The sequence below is a fragment of the Betta splendens genome, chromosome 9 (genome assembly GCF_900634795.4).
Source record: "Betta splendens chromosome 9, fBetSpl5.4, whole genome shotgun sequence".
Classification (NCBI taxonomy): Eukaryota; Metazoa; Chordata; class Actinopteri; order Anabantiformes; family Osphronemidae; genus Betta; species Betta splendens.
In genome coordinates this window covers 8651264-8672934 of record NC_040889.2, presented here as the reverse complement: position 1 = coordinate 8672934, position 21671 = coordinate 8651264, and the positions used below count along the sequence as shown (strand labels likewise).

Sequence of the window (21671 nt, the reverse complement as noted above, 5' to 3'; positions counted from 1 at the left end):
CACGCGCTCACGGGCCCTAATGCCTGGCTCCAGTTTATTTAAGGTGGAGCTCAGTGCAGGCGAGGGGACCTTAAAAGCGGAGCCGTTTCCACCCGGGGACGGCAGCAGGCCGAGCGCTGAGGATTGGTTTTGTCTCTGCGGATTAAACGATTTCCTGACTAATATTTTGGACCAGCCCCCTCTTCAGACGGTCACAAAAACACAGACACTCCTCTGCGTCGGGGACGCGCGCATCCGCCTGCTTTATTTTATTGCGACGTCGATATCGGCTTGATTTCAATAAAGCGGCACTACAGGATGCGCTGCACGTTTCGTGCACCTCCTGTTTCCGGACAGATTTTTGCAGAGATGCATGTTGTTCTATGACCTACCAGCCCTCACCGGCCTGTTCTCCCAGGCCTTTACGGGCAGAGGAGGCCTGCAGGCCTGTGGATGCAGAGGGATGGAGAGAGGGAGGCGGCCTGAGGAGGAGTACGGCGGCGATGTGTGTTTTTATAGGTAGAAAACCACTGTCCTCATCACTCCGGACCCTTAAAACGCACAATCACTCTACTGCCTAATAGATCGTTCAATACGTATATTTTTGGTATTACATCCGCACAGCGTCCCACAGACTGGCCGTCGCATCCTCCCAGCCCCCATCCCGGGGATTAGTGTTAGTGTCGGCTGATGCTGTTGAGGCTGCAGTTCTCGGGTCGAGATGCGGCGGTATCAAATGACCACGTCCAGATGGCTAATGATTATCAAGCGCCGCATTCAGAGCGTGCACCGGCGAAGGCCTGGCTGCGCGCACATTGCGTAACGTTTCCTCCGAGAGGAGAGCGAGAAGATGCCTCTGCAAAAATGCCACCGCGTCTCTGACCCGCACGTGCTCATTCAAAATCAAAGCCATACAACCTGCTGGAGCTGGCGGAGGCCTCGGTGTGGCTCCTGGTTCGGTTCCTGCTGAAGGGTGGACCCGAGCCATGTCCCTGCTTCACGTTTTGATGCCTAATATATGAGGGCGAGATTTACCCATGGTGCACTCCGGCTGCAGGCCAGAGTCCACTTACCTGCTGTTGATAATTAGGCAGATAACTAGGTGAACAAAACTCGTCTAATATTTAGAGATGATGGCTCTGGGTTCGGTTACGCTCCTTTCAGAGTCATTAGAGACTGTGAAATGTATCCGAGGTGACTCGTCGTTGCCGCTCAGCGTTGGGGATCCGGAGCACGCAGCTCTCCGACCCTTGACATGGTTTCCACCTGGAACAGCTGAAACTGGAGCCGCGGATCATCTGCGCGAGAGGCGAGCGCGTGCAGGAGATGAGTAGCGCCCGATGAATATTTAAGAGACTCATTTGGTTCTGCGCCGCCGTGCCAGAAGCCAATGGAACAGGTGCCAGCGGACGGATCAGATGGACGCCGCGCGTTTGTGCCGCCGCCCGTCTCCAATAAATGGATGCAGGCTATACGATAGGACGCCGGATGAAATAATAATGACCCAAAGCAAAATATAAAGGAAACAATGCAGATCACTGTAATGAGGAGGCGGTGCTCAGCATCAAATACGAGACAGAGACCTTTATTATTATATCAGTTGATAAAGTGGTACAATATGTATTATTTCAACGAAGATCCATTTTCATTTAATATAATAATTCAGATTATTGAGCCTTAATTAATTTCAAATATTATTAATATGAAAATAAAAAAATAATGCTGCAAGAAATAAAAATGTTAAATCTGAAAAAAAGTCTGATTTGAATATTGTGTTTATCTCCAAGTGGTGCAGACTATTACTGAACAGCTGCTCCAGCCTTACTAAGCAAAATGAAGCAGTAAGAGTGAGATAATGAAAACAATGCTACACACTGGCTTTATAGCAATAATTGAGATTAAAAAACTGATGCAATAAATGTTTAAAAGGGGCAGCATTTCATTCATTTTGACAGTTTATTCTGCTCTGTTTGCAGCAGTGGGGTCACGTTAATCAGTGGTTCATCTATTAGTAAAGGGATGCTGCTGCAGCTCGACCGTTACTTTACCATCCACCCCCTCCTGTGCCGCTGAAACAGAGCTTGAAACCTGAGAGAAGGCTGTCACCAGGCCCTGCAGCCTGACAAACCCACTACACGACCGGCACCAGACCGGATGATGAGCTGTCAGCTGGACTGGAAATAGATATTCAAATTATTACTAATTACTGAGAATGAGCAGGTTTGTCGAGATGTGCTGCTTTTGAAATACCACAGTGTTGTCAGTTCATAAACAAGGCAGGATTGTGCTGCAGCTGCACACTTTGCCAGTGAAAATGCTGCATCCACCAGTCATTGATCATAACTTGCAGCAGACGTCTATGAGCGTAATGTGGAGCCTGAGGGCCGGGTAATGCCTTAAAAGGCCACAGTGGCACAGATCACCTGACCGCCCTGCTCCGTGCAGACCAATCCCACAGCTGGTGCATGGCTTTGGCATTACGTCATGGAGGCCCGCAGCTCGCCTTGACCAACGCACTGCGGATAAAACAGAAGCTTTAAATATTTCATTGAGCATCTCAGGTTGCTGGACTTCTGGAGGTCAGGACTGTGAAGAGACAGATAGCCCCGTCCTCTGATTATGGAGGAGGGTTATGAAGAATAATATTGAACCACAGGCCTTAAAAAACAGCGAGGGGCTGTTTGTGACCATTTGAATTGTCAGATTGTATTTTTGAATTTGCTGCTGCATAACAGCAGGTTGCACAGGATGCATTTGCTGTCATTGTGTACGCAGACAAAGGGACAGCTCACAGGTGAATGTCAGTTACAAATATCTAATGTTTTACGTGGCTCCAGGGCAGAAAATGATGTTACTCTAACTCATAATGGAGCTAGGACTGCTTTGATTTATTTTTGTAATCATCTAATGCATGCATTGCAGCAACATCCTCTTAATTTGTAATTACAAGACGGTGATTCATCACACGTCTGCAGCTCTGCACATCTCTGATCTGCAAACACCATCACACAGATGACACATGCGGATCATCTGCCATTCCTGTTCAGAAATGAGGACTCAGATCTGGACATGCTGAAGCTTGTGGCCCAGTACAGAGTATTCATTACCCGGAGTGAAGTGTGTATAGAGGATGGAGCAGAGTAATAATACACTGGATCACACGGAATAATCCATATTCTTACTACAGCCTCGGAAGTTGTCAGTTAATAATACTCACCACACGTAATGGCGCGAGAGATTAAGTGTGAATTTACTGATTGAATGAGAGGCAGCAGGTGGAAGAAGGCTCCATTTCCCCGGCTCCTTCATCCAAAACCTGAATGAAAAATCTGAGTGGACATTTTGGTAAAAAGAAAAAAAAGACTGACGGGAAGAGAGAGCGGATTGCTGCGTGACAGAATACATTTTTCAGAGGAGAGAGGATTAAACAGCCTTATGTCACAGCATTTATTTCCCCCCGCTGTGATTAGGGAGCTGCAGCTGAGGACTGAGGCGGCGGCGCCCCCACCTGGTTCCATGTCGCCGCTGCATCCATTGTGGCACATGGAGGCTGCCCTCACACCAAGGTTAATCTGGCACAGTCTGGCGACTGGCTTCAAAATAGAACCCCAGTCAGTGTCTCAGATGCTTAGCAGATCTGGATCGGGCCGGTGGAGTCTACAAGACTTGTGCAATGCTATTTAAGGCCCGCTAACACTTTTAAGGCAGATCGGCGATTACATTGTTGTACAACCAGCACTCGCATGGACGGCTGCAGACACTGAGCATCACCGTTTCAAACGGTTTATAATCCTTGTCCAGGTTCACAGCTGAAAGGCAGGAGCGTGGTGCCACACTGACACCTTGTGGAAATGTTGAAATGAACCCAAGTGGGTCAGAAGTCAAATATGAATTTGTGACTGAGCATATGTGGAAGTCTGTAGAAAAGAATGAGAGTACATGAGAATCACCAGCCTTGGACAAAGCCAGTTCATACACATTGAATGTTTTATTAAAAAAGAAGTTATAACAGTTTATTTTATACACAACTATTTATGGAGGTTATAAGCCTATTAATAGAGAGCATTTGTCTTTTTGACAGGCATGCCTACTTCACAATGCAAAGAAAGGAACAAGAGAAGGGCAAAGAGTGAGATTTAAACTAAGACCAAGGATGGACTTCTCCAAACAGAAAATCCTTTGAACCCCCCAGTATCACACGCTAAGTACCAAATACACAGCTTCTATAAAAACTGCCATTGTGCATGTGGTGATGCCCTGATGGCGGCAGCAGGCCGGCACAGAGTGGGACGCCTCGACCCCCACGCCGGAAGCATGCAAGTGCGCAAAGAGACACAGTCAACACATTGGGAGGCGACGTGGGATGCGAGGGAGGATTCTCTGCAGCTGCAGACGCGAATGAGGAGCTGGCTTTGGAAATCCTGTCCAGGGATTAAGTGTAAGACCAGTCCGTGCAGTTCACTCAGGCCCTTCGTCCTGCTGAGTACGACTGTTCTGCTATGGCTCCGTACTCCACTTTCTATGCAGGCTTGTGGACTCGTGGAAACCCCCAGATTTCAGGGTAGTAAACACGCTTAAGTGTGTGTTATCAAAGCTGGAGAGCAGAAAACTAAAAAGGAATTAAAAGCAGGTTTGTCCATTCAGTTACAAAAATAATTCAAGAATTCAAGTCGCAGTGGGGCATCAGCATTTTTGAAGAAACTCTCAAGGTGAAGAGAACCTGAATGAAAGGCAGTAATTTTTTCACTTGACACTGAATAAGTAAACATGTAGATTAAACAAACCAAAGAATAAACCAAAAGGAGGCCACTGAAGATTGGGTGTTTGTCATGTTTACAGGAGCAACACCAGGCCACAGCTGAGTAGGTCATACATTGTTGTTTATTGCCCAGCAGATGCAGATTATGCTGAAAACCAACCCCTTTTTTATTTTACCTAAACACAAGTATCTTGTCTCTGAGAAGGACAAAAATATCAAGAGTTCCCTGTTGCACCACTGCATCATATTTTGCTATTACAATTCACAACTTGGACATAATTTATTTTCAGTACAATACTTCAGAAATGCAAAGTAAAACAAGAGTTTCAATTAAAACAAACCCCAAAAACTCCAGAGCGTGTCCTCAGCAGACCAATGTTTCAGCGGAACCATAACTTACAGCAGTGGTGCTCGATGACAAAGATTAAAAATCAAAAAAGAACAGGTCTCCTAGATGAATAAATACACATTTATAGGCAGCTTATGGGCAAAACACAAGCCGATTGTGAAAGTGTGGTTCTGCATACAATCTGCAATTTGTTCTAACAATATTCAGTAAAATGCTGCATCCTGTTGGAAGCAGACCACGAGATAACCCCCTAAACATCCCCAATGCTTCAACTGGAGATTAAAGGAGGTGCCTCTGTGTTGCACACAGAAATGTGTTATTTCTGGGGGAAAGGGTCTAAACCACGCCTTTGATTTCTGTACAGTTCTATCTGTCAGGCTCACTACAGGCCAAACGTCAGCCCGGACTGAAATCTACACCTGCATCTGCAAGAAGAGAACAAGCAGACAGTATCCGACATACAACCACACAAAAGTCACTAACTAAAGGTCAGATGTGCAATGAATTGTTCATTAGGTGAATATACCAAACTAGCTAACTTTACCTGTAATACAGCCATAGAGCATATGTTGTTTAGTTGAAGTCACCACCCAGCAAAACTAACTACCCTGACATGTCAAAAGCACAGTTCCACAAATATTAGCATGATTTCCAACCTTACCACGTCTTATGAGTCACACAATGGAATCAACCAAGCTGCATTTCAAACCTGAACCATGAACGTCCAACAATCCTACAGAAACTCGAATTCACCCAGCGGCACTCGGGCCTGGGTCGTTTCCCTACTCTGCAACCGAGCGAAAGCGGAGATGTGAAAAATCACTGCTCAGGGTCAGATTGAAGAAGGAAAAGAAAAGGTAAATGATTGGAAACAATGTGCTTTTTGAGTTATGTCTGACCTTCATAGCTTCTGGGGACTTAATTAAATGGACACCTCTTTGACGATGAGGCACACGCACTAAAATCAAAAAGGAAAACGTGACCTCCTGAGTACGACGCTGTCTGACCTGTGCCGATGTTTTCTAGGTAGTTTGACTGTCATGTGAGCCTCGATAAGCAACACTCGGAGCTGTGGGTTCAATGCGGAGACTCGATGAGGCTACAGAGATGCGTTTTATCACTGTACAAGGTAGATGCTGTACAAACACACGCATTCACACACACACGCACACACACACACTAACATGTTGACCCCCCCATCGGGCAAAAATGTGAGGACATGGAATTAAAAAAAAAAATAAAAAACACAAAGCAGCAACAGCCATCTCTGTCCACAAGGGATGGATCTACATCTTAACCTGCCAGTGATTCAACAAAAGAACTTTCTTCTCTGTCCAATTTGCACATACTTCCCCTAAACTAATTTGCCTATAATGAAAATTATTACAAGCCAAACACTGGGCTCCTGTTTTAAATCTTCAAACTAGTAATCCAATAATCCAATGGTCGACACACATGAATTGACAGACCGGTCGATGTGGCCGGGGTACAAACTACGGGTCAGAGCAGTGTGAAGGGCATGCACTGGAGCAAACACAAACAGGATCCAAACAGGATCAGTGGAATGCGAGGAGGGCTCATCTGTCACAAACTCAAATCTTCAACAAATCTCATATTGAGAGCTTCCAGTCAACCATATGACCACTGTTGTTGCTTTACACAGGAAGCAAAGTTAACTTTGATGCAGGTTTTCTGAGTTTACTGGAATAAATCGCCACCTGTCCTCGTGACCCGGGACAGTTATCACTGAGCCCCTTTAGAAGCAAAAGGGCACAATAAATGCTGCTTGTGAGTTTGAGCTGCTGCCTAATAACAGAACAGTGTAATTCGTGTGAAACATAAACTGGTCAGATGGTTGAAGTTGCTCTCATTTTCAATCACCATAATACCAAGTGAATCTGACCACAATCTCCACAAACCCCTCAGAAACAAAAAAACACTACTTTGATTGTTCAACAAAACGGCCACAGAAGTGCCCATAACACGGTTACTGTCACCTCACCACCTAACACGTATGTCATTTATTTCTTAAACAAAACTTATTAAGCCCTGCAGAGCGACGCGTGAAACTGCATCAGATCGATAGTAACAAAAAGTAACAGCAAGTGTAGCATCCGCACTGAGTAGAGAAGGCGTCGTGTCACTGACGTGTCTCAGTCGAGACCTTTGGGCTTGATCCTCCTGTCTTTATGGCACTACACTTGTTTTGCATCTTTATATAAAGTGTGCTACCTTGTGTGTGATTGTGCACCTTAAAATACTGTCTTGACCACACGGTAATATTTTATACATCAGAGCACCCAGGAGAGAAACATCCACGCAGCTCTGCAGGCGAGCCAGGAGGATAGTGTGGGTCAGAATCAACTGGCATTGTGGGGAAAAACGACGGGAATCAGGAGTCAGGTCAACGTAGACAGTTGTGTTTTTAAAAAGCAAAACTGGAGTAAAGAAACGAGATGTTCACGGGGAGATTCGCTGCCTTCAACGACATGGCACAGCTGAAAATGCAGAGGTGACATGGAGACACTGTGAAGGCAGGCGAGATATCTGGAGGGAGAAACAGCTACAGAATGGGAAGGGTGTCTGTCAAACACACCGAGGGCTAGATATCCATAAAAATCCTTGTTTAGTAATAATAATAAAAAAATCAACTTGTTTACATATGAATATTATAAGTCTGCTTTCTCATGGTTAGGAAATCAAATATAGTCTCTGTGGGGGTTAGAGGAGGGGGTGGGATGGGGGAGCCCTCCTATCACTACAACTCCATGTCCTGCGCCTCATCTTCTGAGAAGTCAGACATGGAGCTTTCAGATGAAGAGTCACCTGCCGCCTCTTCCTGCTCCTTCAGGGCTTCCTCTGTTGCATATTTCTGGATGTACTCTGTACAGAAGGATACACGGGGATCAGTGGTCAGACCAGGCACAAACAGTGTTATTGAACTGCAATGCACAACAATCTGCTGGATAATAAGTCAAAACTTCAGCTCTATAGTCAGATGCATGTTCAGTAGGAAAACCTTTGATTTTCTGCTTGTACTCTTCTGGCCGGTGAAGATACATGGCGGCTGCGTCTCCATTCAGAGGGTCGATGGGGTTGGGGTACGCCAGCAGCTGAGGCAGGAACGACTCAAAGATGTTGGTCAGATCTGGGGAAGCAGGCACGAGAAGACAATTATACCAACAATTACCAATTACATATCCAATGAGACCTAGACCTGAATCAATTTACATGTTTCAGACTAGATTAGATAGAGGACCACAGTGCCACACACTCTTTAACAGTAGAAACCAGCTAATCTCCTGGACTAGCTCTCTGCTAGCAGGCCTTGGCTTTCTCTCACAGCTGAGGCCTGCTAGCAATGTGTAGTCCTGCTGTTGTCTTCTAGGTGTCACTGTTGGGTCCATTCAAGTTGGGAAAGCCAAAGCTTCATATTCACTATGGTAGTGCATTCATTTTACATGATTTACACAGCAGCTTCGGCCTCTCTGAGTTACACAATACTTGGTTAAATGTCTATTTTCTTCTACATGAGCCATATATGTGGTTAAATTACATCAACGGAACTGAACATGTGCTGTAGGACAATGACATTGTGCTAAATGATATCAGATCTTTAGTGGAAACAAACAGGCAGGGATGCTTAAACATCTGTTGGGAAATTACTCAGTGTGAGTGCTCAGTGGGAAGGGCACGCTGACATGGAGAGTGGCAGAAACACACAGTGACAGTGACGGGATCAGCTGTGAAAAACACCAGGAACAATATCTGCCGTGGAGAGTATGGAGCTGACGGAGTGAATCATTCCTCTAGAAGGTTAATGGTCTCTGACCTTGTCTGGGGAGGGGGGGGCATTACCTCATTAGTGTTCACTTCTCCCCACCATAAGTAGATTAGGCTGGTGATGGCAGTGTGTCAACTTCTTTGCACATAATCACACAGACCCCAGTGAGGAAATGCAATATGGACATGCAGGCAGTGGGGCCACTCACCGTACAGAGCCGTCCACGTTTGGTTGATGACATCTAGGCAAACTGTTCCTGACCTGGGAAGCCGACAAAAAAAAAAAAACCAAAAAAAAAAAAAAAAAAGAGACTCAGAACGATGAGGCCGAGGCGAGGTAAGGAGAGAATGGACGAGGCCCATTTCACATCACAGGAACACCCGTTAGACCTCATCTTTAGTTTGCATTCAGGTGTTATATGACACGATAATAGAGAAGGTTGCTTTCATCAGTTTACTGCCGTATCCTGTTTTTCATGTGCTGAAATATACAGTAACAAAGGTATCGTTTGACTGCTGGTATTTACACTAGGCCAGTCATTCCCTGGTGACACATGTAACACTTGGAGGAGAACTGCCTCTGCGCGTCCTCACATTTAGGGTCCATGCACAAGGTTACATTTTCCTTGACAGCAGACGTGTCCTGGAGCATCTACAGACATCCAGTGAGGAAAGGATTTATATATGTGTTTGACTCCAAAACACAGCACAGGGGGTCAAAATGAAAGCAGCCAGAACTTTCCCACCCATGACTGCGCTGCGGAGGGTTTTGTGTTAGGATCTCAACAGACTGGACGCAGGAACACTGTTTTCCAGTAGGAATGTGTCACTGCATGTATGGGGATGGCCCGTGTGGAGCCTCGCCAGATGACGTCACCTTGCAGGAAAAAGCTGAGGCTGATCCAACCTTTTTTCCCCGCATGACACTGCATCATTTTGGCCGAGTCCCTGATAGTCCAGGTTTGCACTGTATTACGCATTCAATTCATATGAAAGAGACTGGCTGAATTTCCTCCACTGGAGCCCTGGCCTTTAAGCAGCGGCGTAACGAGCCCAGAGGTACAGAGAACAACAGAGTCCTGTCTCACTGAAAGGCTAAAATCGCAGATTATTTGACCAAAACTGCAAAGTGACAATAAAAAAAAATCAACTTACGCTTCATCTATGTTGGGATGAAAAATCTTGTTCATGAATCCTGAGGGAAAAAAAACAAGGGTGAGTTGAGGACAGTGCAGAAAAGGGAAGTGAAACCCAAAACAATGGGATGTGCACACTACATCCTACCTATTGACGGTGATTTGAAAGGGTATTTGTCAGGAAGATCTACTCGCACCTTCCACACGCCTCCTTCATACGGCGCTGAATGCGAGGGGAGAAAAGAGACATTCGTTTCACTCAACCACATCTATACAGCACAACCAATTTGGTCCGCTCCTTTCTCCTCCGCTCTGGACCACAACAGAGAGAGGGCCACTTGACAAATGAGACACACATGCCACTTCTCTCTGCCATTTTATGCAGTAATGCATTTCAGCCCGGGGGATTCCTACTTCCAAATTAGAATAGGCCGACATCAAAGAGGACAAGGACAAGATTGTGTTATTGTGTTGGTACAGATGCATGTGTACTACACTGAAGCTGAATGGCAGACCACTAAAAACACACTGAGGATGAATGTTGATAAGCGCATGTGTGCACGGCAGCACCCTTTGAGCTGGACTTGTTTCTAGGCATCGTAAACAGGGACAAGCACCCACTTCCTCCCTTTGCCCTGGCGTAAGTGCTGGTGGTTTCAGTGCTGTTAACAGAACTATTTCCTGCTGATGAGGTTGCTCTTCTCGTCTGTCCACTCTCTCTCCGCCTGGTTGCTCTGTCACTGAGGGGCTACAGTGCTGTCCAGCATGTGTGAACGTCTGTACAAGAGCTAGAGGTTGGAAAGTTGGGCTTCCGGAACAGAGGAGACCATGTCCTGACACTACTTAGAACATCACATTTTCTTTGTGGAACAGGTTTCAAGGTTTCACTTGACCGGTTTAACTCCCATGTGCAGTACGTGTGACCAAAAGGCAAAATACTTACTTCCTTGTGGCCCGAAAAACTTCACTACAAATTCGTTGAGTCCGCTGAGGATGGTGACTTCATGTTTGCTCTCAATGCTGTAAAGGCTGCTAAGGACAATGGTTTCACTGAATGCATAAAAACAAACACAGCGCGTGGGAGAACAATTAAGAACAATTCTGGAAAAATATTCAGGGTCACTAAGAGGTCGTCCTCTCGCTCTCTCTAAAAAACAAAAGGAGAGTTCTTCAAACACGTTGCTTTGATACAAAGAAGAGAACATTATTCTTTCATATCATCTAGTTATGAAGATTAAAGGGAACATGGCGCACTAAATTAATACACTAAGTGTGAGAGATAGCCATTTTCAAAATGAAAAATCTATACACACACAAGCTCACGCTGGCCACATAATGTGTGAAAAATCGAACCAAAGGTGGTTTTCATCATAATAATATTATCTTCCTTTCATGCAGGTGAAAGAAACAGGAAATGAAAAGCTTGACAAAAGGAAGGTCGAAGACTGAGAAACGCGACGGGCAGAACCACGCTAGAGACAGACGATGGGATAAAACTCTGCTCTTCATGTCACACAGCAGCAGCTGGCTTGTCAATCCAGATCGAGTGTGTATCCCATTAGCAGCACGCTGACCCCCAACGGGTTAAATCAAAAGGGGAGGTTATTTTAAGCTCTGCTTGAGTCTGTGAACAGGAGGCTTCGGCAAGGAAATGTGTCATTGTCAGGCAGAAGAGGAACCTCCGTGTTCTGACCACGCTGGAGTCAAGGAGCCGTTCCAGGCCTGTGAAAGAATAAACGCTGACGCCACGACAGGACAGGACAACGTTTACCTAAAGGCGGCTGGCAAAGCAAAAGTGTTTGCCTGGATAGTGTTTACATCCAGCAGCTGATGCAGCCATGCCCTTGGTGTAAGGACATCTAACCCGGAGGAAAACCACTGATGTGAGTGTGTTTGATCATATGAGGGAGGGGAGGTTCGTAGGCAGGGGGATGGTATGGAGTGTGTAGGCTGCAGCGGGATAAGCAGTTACTGATTACACTGACACTGGTCACAGTGACTGGCAAGAGAAGGACTGATCTTTCTCTACATTTGCCTTTTTGACATTTAGCTGGAAAATGGACACAGATCTTTGCTGTGTCAATCATAATCGCAAAACCAAGAGGTAGGTCACAAACTCAGATGATAACGACATGGCACACACATCAAGCGGTGCGACCGCCATTGGAACAGCTGCAAAGTCATTACTAGCAATCATCTTAGGAAACAATCCCTGGCTCACGTCAGCCTCGACACTCCCACCCCTTATCTGTGTCTCTGATGGGCGGCCAAGTGGTTTCATAGCATACATTCGTCCCTCCTACCTCGAAACTAAAAAGAACCCAGTCGACAGCAGCTTCTTCCTGTTACGCAGGAGTTTGACAGCTCTATTAAACCAGGGGTTGCTACTGGGACAACTTGCAAATTCCAGGCAGTCTGATGCTTTGACAGACAGCTGGCGAGTACAGCTGACGATGAGCTGCACCGTCAGTCAGCAGAGAGATAAATACGAGGACACGCACACAGCACGGAGCACAAGCACTGTGAGCTTCACCTCTCGATTCAAGCAACGTCAGTGCACATTTAACCCTCAACAGGAATAAATCTAAATCACTAAGAGTTCGACATGTTTCTTAACATTCTTAAATTACCAATAGGGTCGTCTGATTAGGGTCATGTCCTTTCTGCGTCTGTCCAACCTCCAGCTTGGATTAGAATAGATAAATCATAATCAGCAGGTCAACATGTACATACACGCATATAATCTGATGCAATGGGTCCAGTCAAACAACCCAGAAAGTCTGTAACAGCAACACATCCTCCGATGTGGAAACTATATCACTATTATTGCATGCAGACTTCAAAACACAGTGAAGAGCTACTGACAGAGAACCTGTTTGCGTCTTTTAATGTTGATCAACAGGGAAGTTCATCCATATAAATAGTGGAACCAAAATACACGGCCTATACATGCAGCGTTTACGGATGTGGTCCAGACGTGCCTTGTTTTCATTCTGGTCATTCTCGGCCACTATCCCAGCCTGAAAATATTGCAGGCTGACCGAGGTCTTTCTAAGTATGGAGCACAGACATCACGGGGAGTCATCAGGAGCTCTCGGTCAAACAACACAGCGCCAACTATCCGTAGGATTGTTCTGGAAAAAGGAGCAAAAGGAGGATGCAACACGGAAGCCCTTGTTTTTCCCCCACAGATTCAGAAAGGATGTGCTAAACTGCCTCTTTAGTTTAAAAACTGTGTTGACAAGAGAAGAACGAGAGGAATCTTCTGTGTGAAACCGACTCGTTCAGAGCATTCAGGTCTTATTGAACAACACTCAGACCACCTGCTTACGCCTCCAGTAAAGTACAGTACTCCTGGAGCGACTGGGCTGGAATAACAGGAAAGCAGAACACACAAACGTAGACGTGGAGAACGCCTAAGGTTACAAAACACCAGAGGAGATTCCAGTTCTTAATGGCGCTGGCTCGCAAAGACTGCTGGTGACTGAACGTTTAAAGCAGCGCTCGTCATGCGTGGAAAGCTAGGAAGTCTGTCTGGAAAACAGATAGTCAATAACCCCCAAAAGAGCAGAGAAAGAGACGGTAGCATAAGGTCAGCCTGCAAACAGAGCCGAGGCCGGAAAGAAAAGAGCATGAGAAGATTATGGGATGTCTGAGAATCAAGTGTTAGGCAGGCACGGGGTTCAAGCCTGGTCTTGGGCAGATCCGCGAACGGGAATGACATCACTGCTGTGGACTGTAGGCTGGTGACGACTGTACCCAGACACAAAACCTGTTTGTTGATTAATGACGAGGCTCAGGCTAGAAAAACGAAGGCACTCGTTAGAGTCAAGTCAGACGCCAGATGATCAAGATTTCATAAGAATGTGCTTTGGTTTGTTCTGCTGATGATAGTGGATGAAGCTGTGTTTCAGAGAGGCCTGTCTAATGAGGCACACCTACATTAGTGAACTCACGCTAGCAGCAAATATTCTTTCTTTGATTTTGGTGCGGTCTCGAACCGAGCGATAACCTGCTGTGAGGTGAAACAACACAGGCTGCGTTGTTTTAATACGGTCGCTTCCAATGGAATAAACAATCTGCTTCGCGCGGATTTACCGCTGCGAGACTTCATGTTTGTTCTAAGATGAGAAACGCAGAGCGAGAGACCCATCTTTCACTTTCAGGCGCAGCGACAATAGACAGTACGAGCAAAAGACCTTGCAGATGAAAGGCAGGAAGCACCGCTGTCCCCAGGGTGTGGGCAATAGGGAGACTTCCTCCCCAAAAAACACCCAGCACATGCGCATCAAGACCTTTAGCTACAGGTCTATGAAGAAGCCTTCTCTATGCAACAGCATGGGGCCTTCTGTCCTGAAACACTGCAGGCTGCTATGAAGGTATGTGACTCAAAATGGAAGGTTGGTCTTATCTGGCCAATATGTTAGAAATGCATATTTTAGAGCATAGCCTCTGTTCAAACGTGCCTACTTATACATTCTGCTTGCCCATGTATTAACACAGTGCAATGGGATTACTGTGACCTCCACCACACTCTGCAGGCTAAAAACAGAGGCCGCTAGCGTAGCACAGCAAGCACCCTGCCACAGCAACAGCAGGAGGACTGGTAGGCAGGGGTTTGTTTAACCAAAGGACCGGGGTTCCAGCCAAACCGATGGACTCTCACGTGGTCTCCCTCAGCTGTTTATTGCTCATTGAGCAAGACTCTTAGTCACTGTCAGTGCCGATCTGACGCTTGACTGAGTCACTTCACGTGTCAAACTTCAACTCACTGACTCCACTGAAAGATAATCCAGGGAAGACATGGATTCAAGGAATGAGCTAATAGAGGAAATGGGAAGATATCAGCTCATAGACTACTGACAGTTTTAATTAAATGGTTATAAACCATTATGCCAGCTGCCTGTTGCCATTTGTTCTTTCGCAAAACAAAAAGCAGTCCTTCAATTTGTCATACACGTCAGCAGGAACATTTGTTTGAACGCGACCTTGCTTAACTCATTTGGAAACCGATGTATCAACCCCCAGTCTGGCTTCACCATCTACTGCTGCGCATACGCTAGAAAATCCAAATCATACAAGTGCCATACAAGTTCCCCAAATGCTAACGCCGCTAACGTTATCGGCTCTACTATAAAAAAATAAATGAGGGTGAGAGGTGTAATGATGTAGCAGTAAAATCCCTATGATCCTGCCTCCTGCTCCTCCTTCAAAGTGGAAGCATCTAGCTGTGCAGACTTTATACAGCGTGCCTTTAAACAGATTATCCATGTGACTGGTCTTTGTGGAAGCAAAACAAAGGAAAACAATTATAACAGTTATTCTACCAGATCTGCCTCACATAAAAGCAGGTAAAGGAATATTAAAGACTTTTGTTTGTGGATAATACGGAAATCTACATTGAGGCATTTGCCTAATATTGCGGTCTGGTGCCTATTAACCCTTGATGGCTAACAAGGTTTAGGCTTTAGACTGCTCCCGGGCTGTTAATGATACACTCTTATCACCACCAGCCACATGGACAGTAGTTCTGTTTACGTAACTTCTAGCAGTTGTGTTGGAAGCACAAAATTGAGCTGGTTAGTTCCTTATCTGCAGTTGTCCCAAGTCAGGAATGGATGAATGAAGGAATTAAAAAAAGGTCTAATTGTGTTTTAGAATAATAAAGCATATTAAAATTATTCTAAGTGAATTATCTGGTAAACTTTGAATATATGCTATTGTTTCACCCTCTCACGTCTGGAGTTATTAAGCAAAGCCCGACTTAAAGCGACTGTTCCTAAAGCGTGCAGCTCCTTCTGACACATCAAGTGTGAAATACTGATGGAGCGCTCAGCTTGTGCAGTCTGTGCAAAAGAAAACCACACAGCAGGTTTTACATATCAATGGACATATGGCCCCAAAGGCCTGACTCACTGAGATCCACATGTAAATGCTTGGTAGCTGTTAGGTGCTGGGCTCGGCGGATGGCGGACGGGAAGAAAATTAACTCTACCAACATCTCAGTTTCATTTCTGCTTGAATAATTAAAGGTCAGATGTTGAATGTTAAGCGTTGTGTTCATTACTATACGCTTTCGAAGCTCGTACAGAAACGTGTACATAGAGTCATCAAAGGGAGAAAGAGAGAAGGCGACAAAAGACCCAGGTTAACGCTCAACGATTAACTCAAAATATCATAACTCATTTGCAATGCAAATCCGGCTTCCTTTATATAGAGCCCTGAGCAGACTATTCTGGCTGATGGCTACCTTGCTGTGTGAGAGCTGGAGCAGCACAATGCTGCACAGGCTAAGTTCTTTGTCTTCTTTGGAGAGAGATGAGAGCCCACCCACTGCAATCAAATGTGAATCCTTCAGCTGCTCCTCCTTTCAGTCCTTCACTAAATCAACAGTCTATTTACAGCGACAGCGCCGGGCCTGTGCGTGTGCGCACGTGCACGCAAATGAAATGATCGTTAGCCATCACAAGAGTGAGCCGGGCCAGCGGAAACAATGACCTGAATCCGAGACGACCATCTAATGAGCGAATCCAACAGACGAGATTAGCCGAGCTGGAAAAATGTCTTCAACAGTGACGGCTCTGTAAAGACAACCTGAATCTGTGCGACACCGCTAATTTCATCAGCTTCACACAGACCCGTAATAAGAGCAAGACTGTCAGAGAGGCCGATGAGGCTCACATGCTTCCGAAACGGGTACATCTTTCCATATAATTATATTAAAATAAATCCTTCTTCTGCAACAGGATTCTGTGTCACTTGCTCAGAAAATAAATGCGCTCCTGTCACTCTTCCACATTGAGGCTGCGGTGCACGTGAGCTGCAGAATCAGGCTCGACTTCCCAGAGCCAGAGGAGAAAGAATATGGGAAACCAAGAGAGGAACTTCAGTCCATCTGTTTTTCTAAGGCAATTCAGCCATGCGTGCGGGAAGCTTCTCTCTTTGCCGAGTGGGATTACCAGTGAGGGCCTCAAATCTCCTCCTGCCAGGGATGCCATGCTCCTCGATCGCCAGCACAGCCCTGTCAATCAAGATAAGGGCCCCTGCCTAGAAGGGGCCTCATTCACAGTCGACCACATTACCTAATGTTCACTTGTCAAAAGATAAAACGGGAAACGATGAGGCGCCTGCTTGCAGCTGAGAGAACTAACATATTTTGACCAACATGCAAGACGCAGTAATAAGATGCAGATTCTTCAAGCTTTCAGACCTACATAAACAAAAGAGACCACGACAAACGCAGTAAAATGTGTAACGAAGTGCTCCAACAAAGACGGTGGATCCGTTTGCCAGCCATTCTTCTTCGTAGCGAAGAAGTTGCTCCGAGTTACATTTTTCCAGGCTTCACTTTTGCAGATTTCTACAGGCACACAGCCCACGGGCCGCTACGTACAAATCCTATATACAGGGCCTCCCCCAACACATCAAACCACAATTCATATGGGCTAATGCATAAACAGTAAAGGCCTACTGATGCAGGGAAAAGTGGTAAACAGCCCATTTCCCAGACTCCCATCCCAAAAAAAAAAAATCTACATTTCACTTGAAGCAATTTGAGGCATCTGTTATATGCTTTGCCCTGCATACCTTTAAGACATGCCATGTTTTCTGTCAGCAGTAGCAGCAGGGCCTGCAAATGTTCAGCACATTGCCTAGGCTCTTTTGCTACTACTGTAAACTGGCTTCTATTACACATCATGTTGTTAAATCATGCAGCTGCATCATCTGACCTGAGCTCTTCCTATTCTTGTCATGGGTTCGTCGTGCTCCTATTCATTCACTGACACTCTGTCAGGAGCAGGCAGCGGCAGAAATTTGCTGGCTCCTTCCCTAAAGTAACTGGATCTAGATGGATCAGGCCTGAAATAATAGCAGTGGGTGCAGATTAACTTCCAGTGACTGTGTGACATGCTCTGACACAGCAGTGGGAGGTGGAGTTCACAGGGTCTCCTCTGAACGGGGGAAACCAAAAGACCCCGCTGTTATTGCTGTCCGGATGTCATGTTACACGGGCACAATGGGGCCGAACCACCAAGCGGAGAGCAGATAAAGCTAAGGATTGGTATTCCACTCAGGGAGGGTGGAGGGACATTGTCAATGAGGAAGTGGGGAGGGGTGGACGGTACCTCCACAAGCCAACCCCTCAGTATGGACAACTAAACACGTCAGTATTACCTCAAAAGTAACTCAGATTTGCATCCGATGACCCACATACACAGGTGCTGATGCCGGTGATGGATGCAGGGTCTGTTTAATGACATTTTACTATGTAAACTGTTAAACGTTCATTTAATGACAAATGATATAGAAAGTGCACAATTGACTTCCTTTCCAGTTCTCTGACTACATGACATGTTTTGTGCTCGTTCTTGTATTAAAATGCACAATTCAGACACCCCAAGAGCCTCTGTTAGCGTTTACAATAGGCATTGTCCTTCATACCTGTGCTCAAATTCCTGCAGCTCACTGCACGAAAGCAACGTGAAAGTGCTGAATGCATGCAAATAATAGCACAGCTACCTACACAGCAAGTGTAGTCACCCACACACACAAAATGTGAATTTAAACTTTTTCTTAAATGGCACACAGAGGTTGTCGAAAAGCACCGTCTTCTAAAATAAAGAGAGTGAAACTCAGGTGTCCTACTGATATGCAGGTCCTAAGGATTAGGTATGCATTTAGTTTACAGTGGTAAAGCAATTGTCATCATTACATATTTACCACAATAAACAAAAACTACAAGTGTAAACAAACAACTAACTATTCTAATATTTTTTACAAGCAGGCTGACACTCTTCACCGTGGCTATGAACCAAGCCTAAACCCAGTCATACAACATGCGGAGGCCATTCTGACAGTCATTTTTAAAAATTCCCTAATGACCTCCGCTCCACATTCTGAGCTCTCCAGCGGCCACAGCAAATTAACGTGCGATGACTCTCGGTGTCAGGCTATAAGAAGGAGCCCGCTCCTGTCTAAACGTCAGTGTGAGTTTCAGGTTTTGATTACACCACGGAGACGCTCGGATAGCGAGCACAGGAAAGAGGCTGTTGCCTCAGGATTTTGGCTCTGGGGACGCAAACCAGAGGAGGGAACGCTCGGCTACACCACTAACCTGGAGCGCTCCCTACACAATCCAGCAAGACAGCCTAGTCAGCAGCGAAGCCACGTGCCATGTAAGCCACTTAATCTCAGTTTTGAAGACCTACATTTAGAGCGCTGCTATCATAAACACACACAGGTCATTGTATGGAAGTGAGCAGGTGGCATGAAGCAAAACCAGCCGCTGCCTGTTGCTCAAAGACGGGAGCAGTCGCACTGCTCCCGTCAAACCCCGTGTGTGTGTGTTGCAATTTTTAAAGCCTCTGCTCGTTCTGTGCGAGTCGCCAGCCTGTCATGGCTGCCGTGGCCTACACACGAGTGGAGTCATGTGGGGAGGGCATGAACTTGCTCAGACACGACCTGTTGCTGGCTAGCAGATGTAGCACAATGCTCTGGGCAAAAGGCCAAAATAACAAGAGATGATGTAGCCTGAAGTTGACGCGCACCGGCTATAAAGTGACACTACAATTATGATGTGGAGGTATGAAGTCAGTCATCCACATGACAGGTATAGTCACAGGAACAGTAATAATAGAGGCAACCATTACACAGACCCTGTCAGCACAACTTCCCCTTGCTTTTGTTTCAACCAGCCCAGTTCCAGACCCATGTTTGACTACGCTTTACTGCCATCCCATCAGATGTTCTAAGTCCCTCCCCTCTTGTGGTTTCCGGCTAGTAACAGGCGATCCAATCATTAAACTGGTTTCCACAGTGCTGGGACATAAACAAAAACTTCTTGTTCCCGGTGATCCTCTAAAACACAGCACGGGCCGGAATTACCTTGTCAGGATGTAATGTCCCCATGTCGACCCAGAGTGAGGCCGACTACATAATCACTAGTGTAGAAGTGAGCGTGGGGACGGAAGAACACACGAGAGGTTGCCTCAAAGTTCAACTAATCCACAGTGGGGACGGCAGCAGGCTCGTGGCACATGCTCAAACGCTTAAACAGGTGCGACACAGACATCCATGTAAAATGCTTGAATCAACACATTTTAACGAGTGTAACCCTATAAAAGTTCACCTTTTGTATCCTTGTGTGCAGACACTGGAGTACAGTGAGACACAGATCAGGTGGCCATTTTGATGTTGAAATTAACCAGTAGACTAGCAACTCGGCTCAGCGGCGGCAGCGCTACAAGGTAACATTTCTAGTGACACAAGCGAAAGCACCACGACAAAAAAAGGGACCCTCGGCGGGTGATCGAGGCACCAGCAATTAGAGCAGCGAGGCTAAAACACGCTGCTCGAACGCCAACGCGTTGACGAGAGCAGAACAAAAGACAGCAGCGTTTCCAGTTGACGTTAGCCGTACGTTATGTAAACAAGCTGCCGTGTCAACGTGTAAAGGGGCCACTTTGACTCAGCCGCCCGAAAAACAACAGCCCCGGACGAGGAACAAGTAAAACTGCGAGACGGTTTTTTTTTTTTTTTACACAGACATCCGCTGCTGCTGCAGCGAGATGAGAGACAACCCTGTGTATGGGGACAACGTTAGCGTCCGTCCGGGCTCGTGCGGTAATCTTCAAATGCGGACAGCGAGCGTTGATGTCAGAACAAACACGGAGCTGGGAAATGCTGAAAATACACGGTTAGATAACGCCGCTGTCCCAACGGCCACTGGAGGTTCGCAGGACACAAATAGGTAGCCCCAACACTTGTCTTTGCTAGCAGAATGTTGTTTACATAAAACACCAGCCAGTCACAATGAAAGCTCTGTCTACTTGGAGTTGCCCTGACAAACAAGCCTCGTCCATAAATGAGCTTCGCTGGGGTCACATTTCCACATTTAGCAAGAAATAGCTGAGTAGACAGCGACGGAGCGACTGTTGTTTATGTTCGGAAAGGATACAGTTTCACCACGTCGGTATCCATTCGCCTTTTACCCGGACTTGGAGACGACATTTTTGCTATTTCCCCCGTAGAACAGCAGCGAGCGAACTGAGAGCTAGCCCCCCGACGCGCTAGACAGCCTAGCAAACTGTGCTAGCCGAAAGTTAACATTTGCTTTTGGGAATATTCCCAGCGAAGCCTCTTCTCGGATCAGCGTCTCCCCGTCCGAATGAGTAGCGAGGCTAACGCTGGACCTCTACTGTTCGCTGCCTCTCTCAGCGTTCTGGCCAGAGCGCTGAAGCTGGGATCCTTCCGCGGATACGTCACATACGTGCGACCCCTCGTCCCCCCAAAAGGCCATGTTTGTAGTTTTTTTAAAGCCCTTGGTTTTGTAGCCAACTTCTCCCAATAAATGATTTTCACCACCCCTACATTGGTGTTTTATGGAAAATTTAAAAGGCAAACCGCCATTAAATGCTGATCGGGGCTTTGCTTTTACTCATTTATCTTCAGGTTTTTGTTCTTCTTAAAGGTTTCCCAGCAAGACCTACAGTATTCACATTTCTGCCCTGAGAGTATAATGGTATATTTGGGGCAACAATATTTAAATTAGCTAACTTGGTCATTTGTTAACAAATGTGTGAATTAGACTAAAGTAAGGCTGAAAGGTGGAAATATAAACCATAATTCCACTTCCCAAAAACAATAATATTTCTAATCTAAACAC

At 46.0% G+C, this 21671-nt stretch overlaps 1 protein-coding gene across 1 annotated transcript; it reads right to left on the bottom strand.

Moving 5' to 3' along the window:
* Positions 1–3948: 3948 nt before the first annotated feature.
* On the bottom strand, positions 3949–21252 carry ube2h (ubiquitin-conjugating enzyme E2H (UBC8 homolog, yeast)). Its single transcript, XM_029164285.3, has 7 exons — positions 20964–21252; positions 10950–11026; positions 10155–10229; positions 10026–10065; positions 9080–9132; positions 8107–8235; positions 3949–7970 (listed from the first exon to the last, which is right to left on the bottom strand). Exons 1-7 carry the CDS (start codon positions 21014–21016, stop codon positions 7846–7848), a joined length of 552 nt encoding a protein of 183 aa, XP_029020118.1. The 5' UTR covers positions 21017–21252; the 3' UTR covers positions 3949–7845.
* Positions 21253–21671: the final 419 nt, after the last annotated feature.

Coding starts and splice junctions, on each gene's coding strand:
- ube2h (XM_029164285.3), bottom strand. CDS start 21,016: ATGTCGTCTCCAAGTCCGGGTAAAAGGCGAATGGATACCGACGTGGTG. Junction 11,027..20,963: donor GATACCGACGTGGTGAAACT/GTATCCTTTCCG, acceptor CAGCCTTTACAG/CATTGAGAGCAAACATGAAG. Junction 10,066..10,154: donor TTTCAAATCACCGTCAATAG/GTAGGATGTAGT, acceptor TTTTTCCCTCAG/GATTCATGAACAAGATTTTT.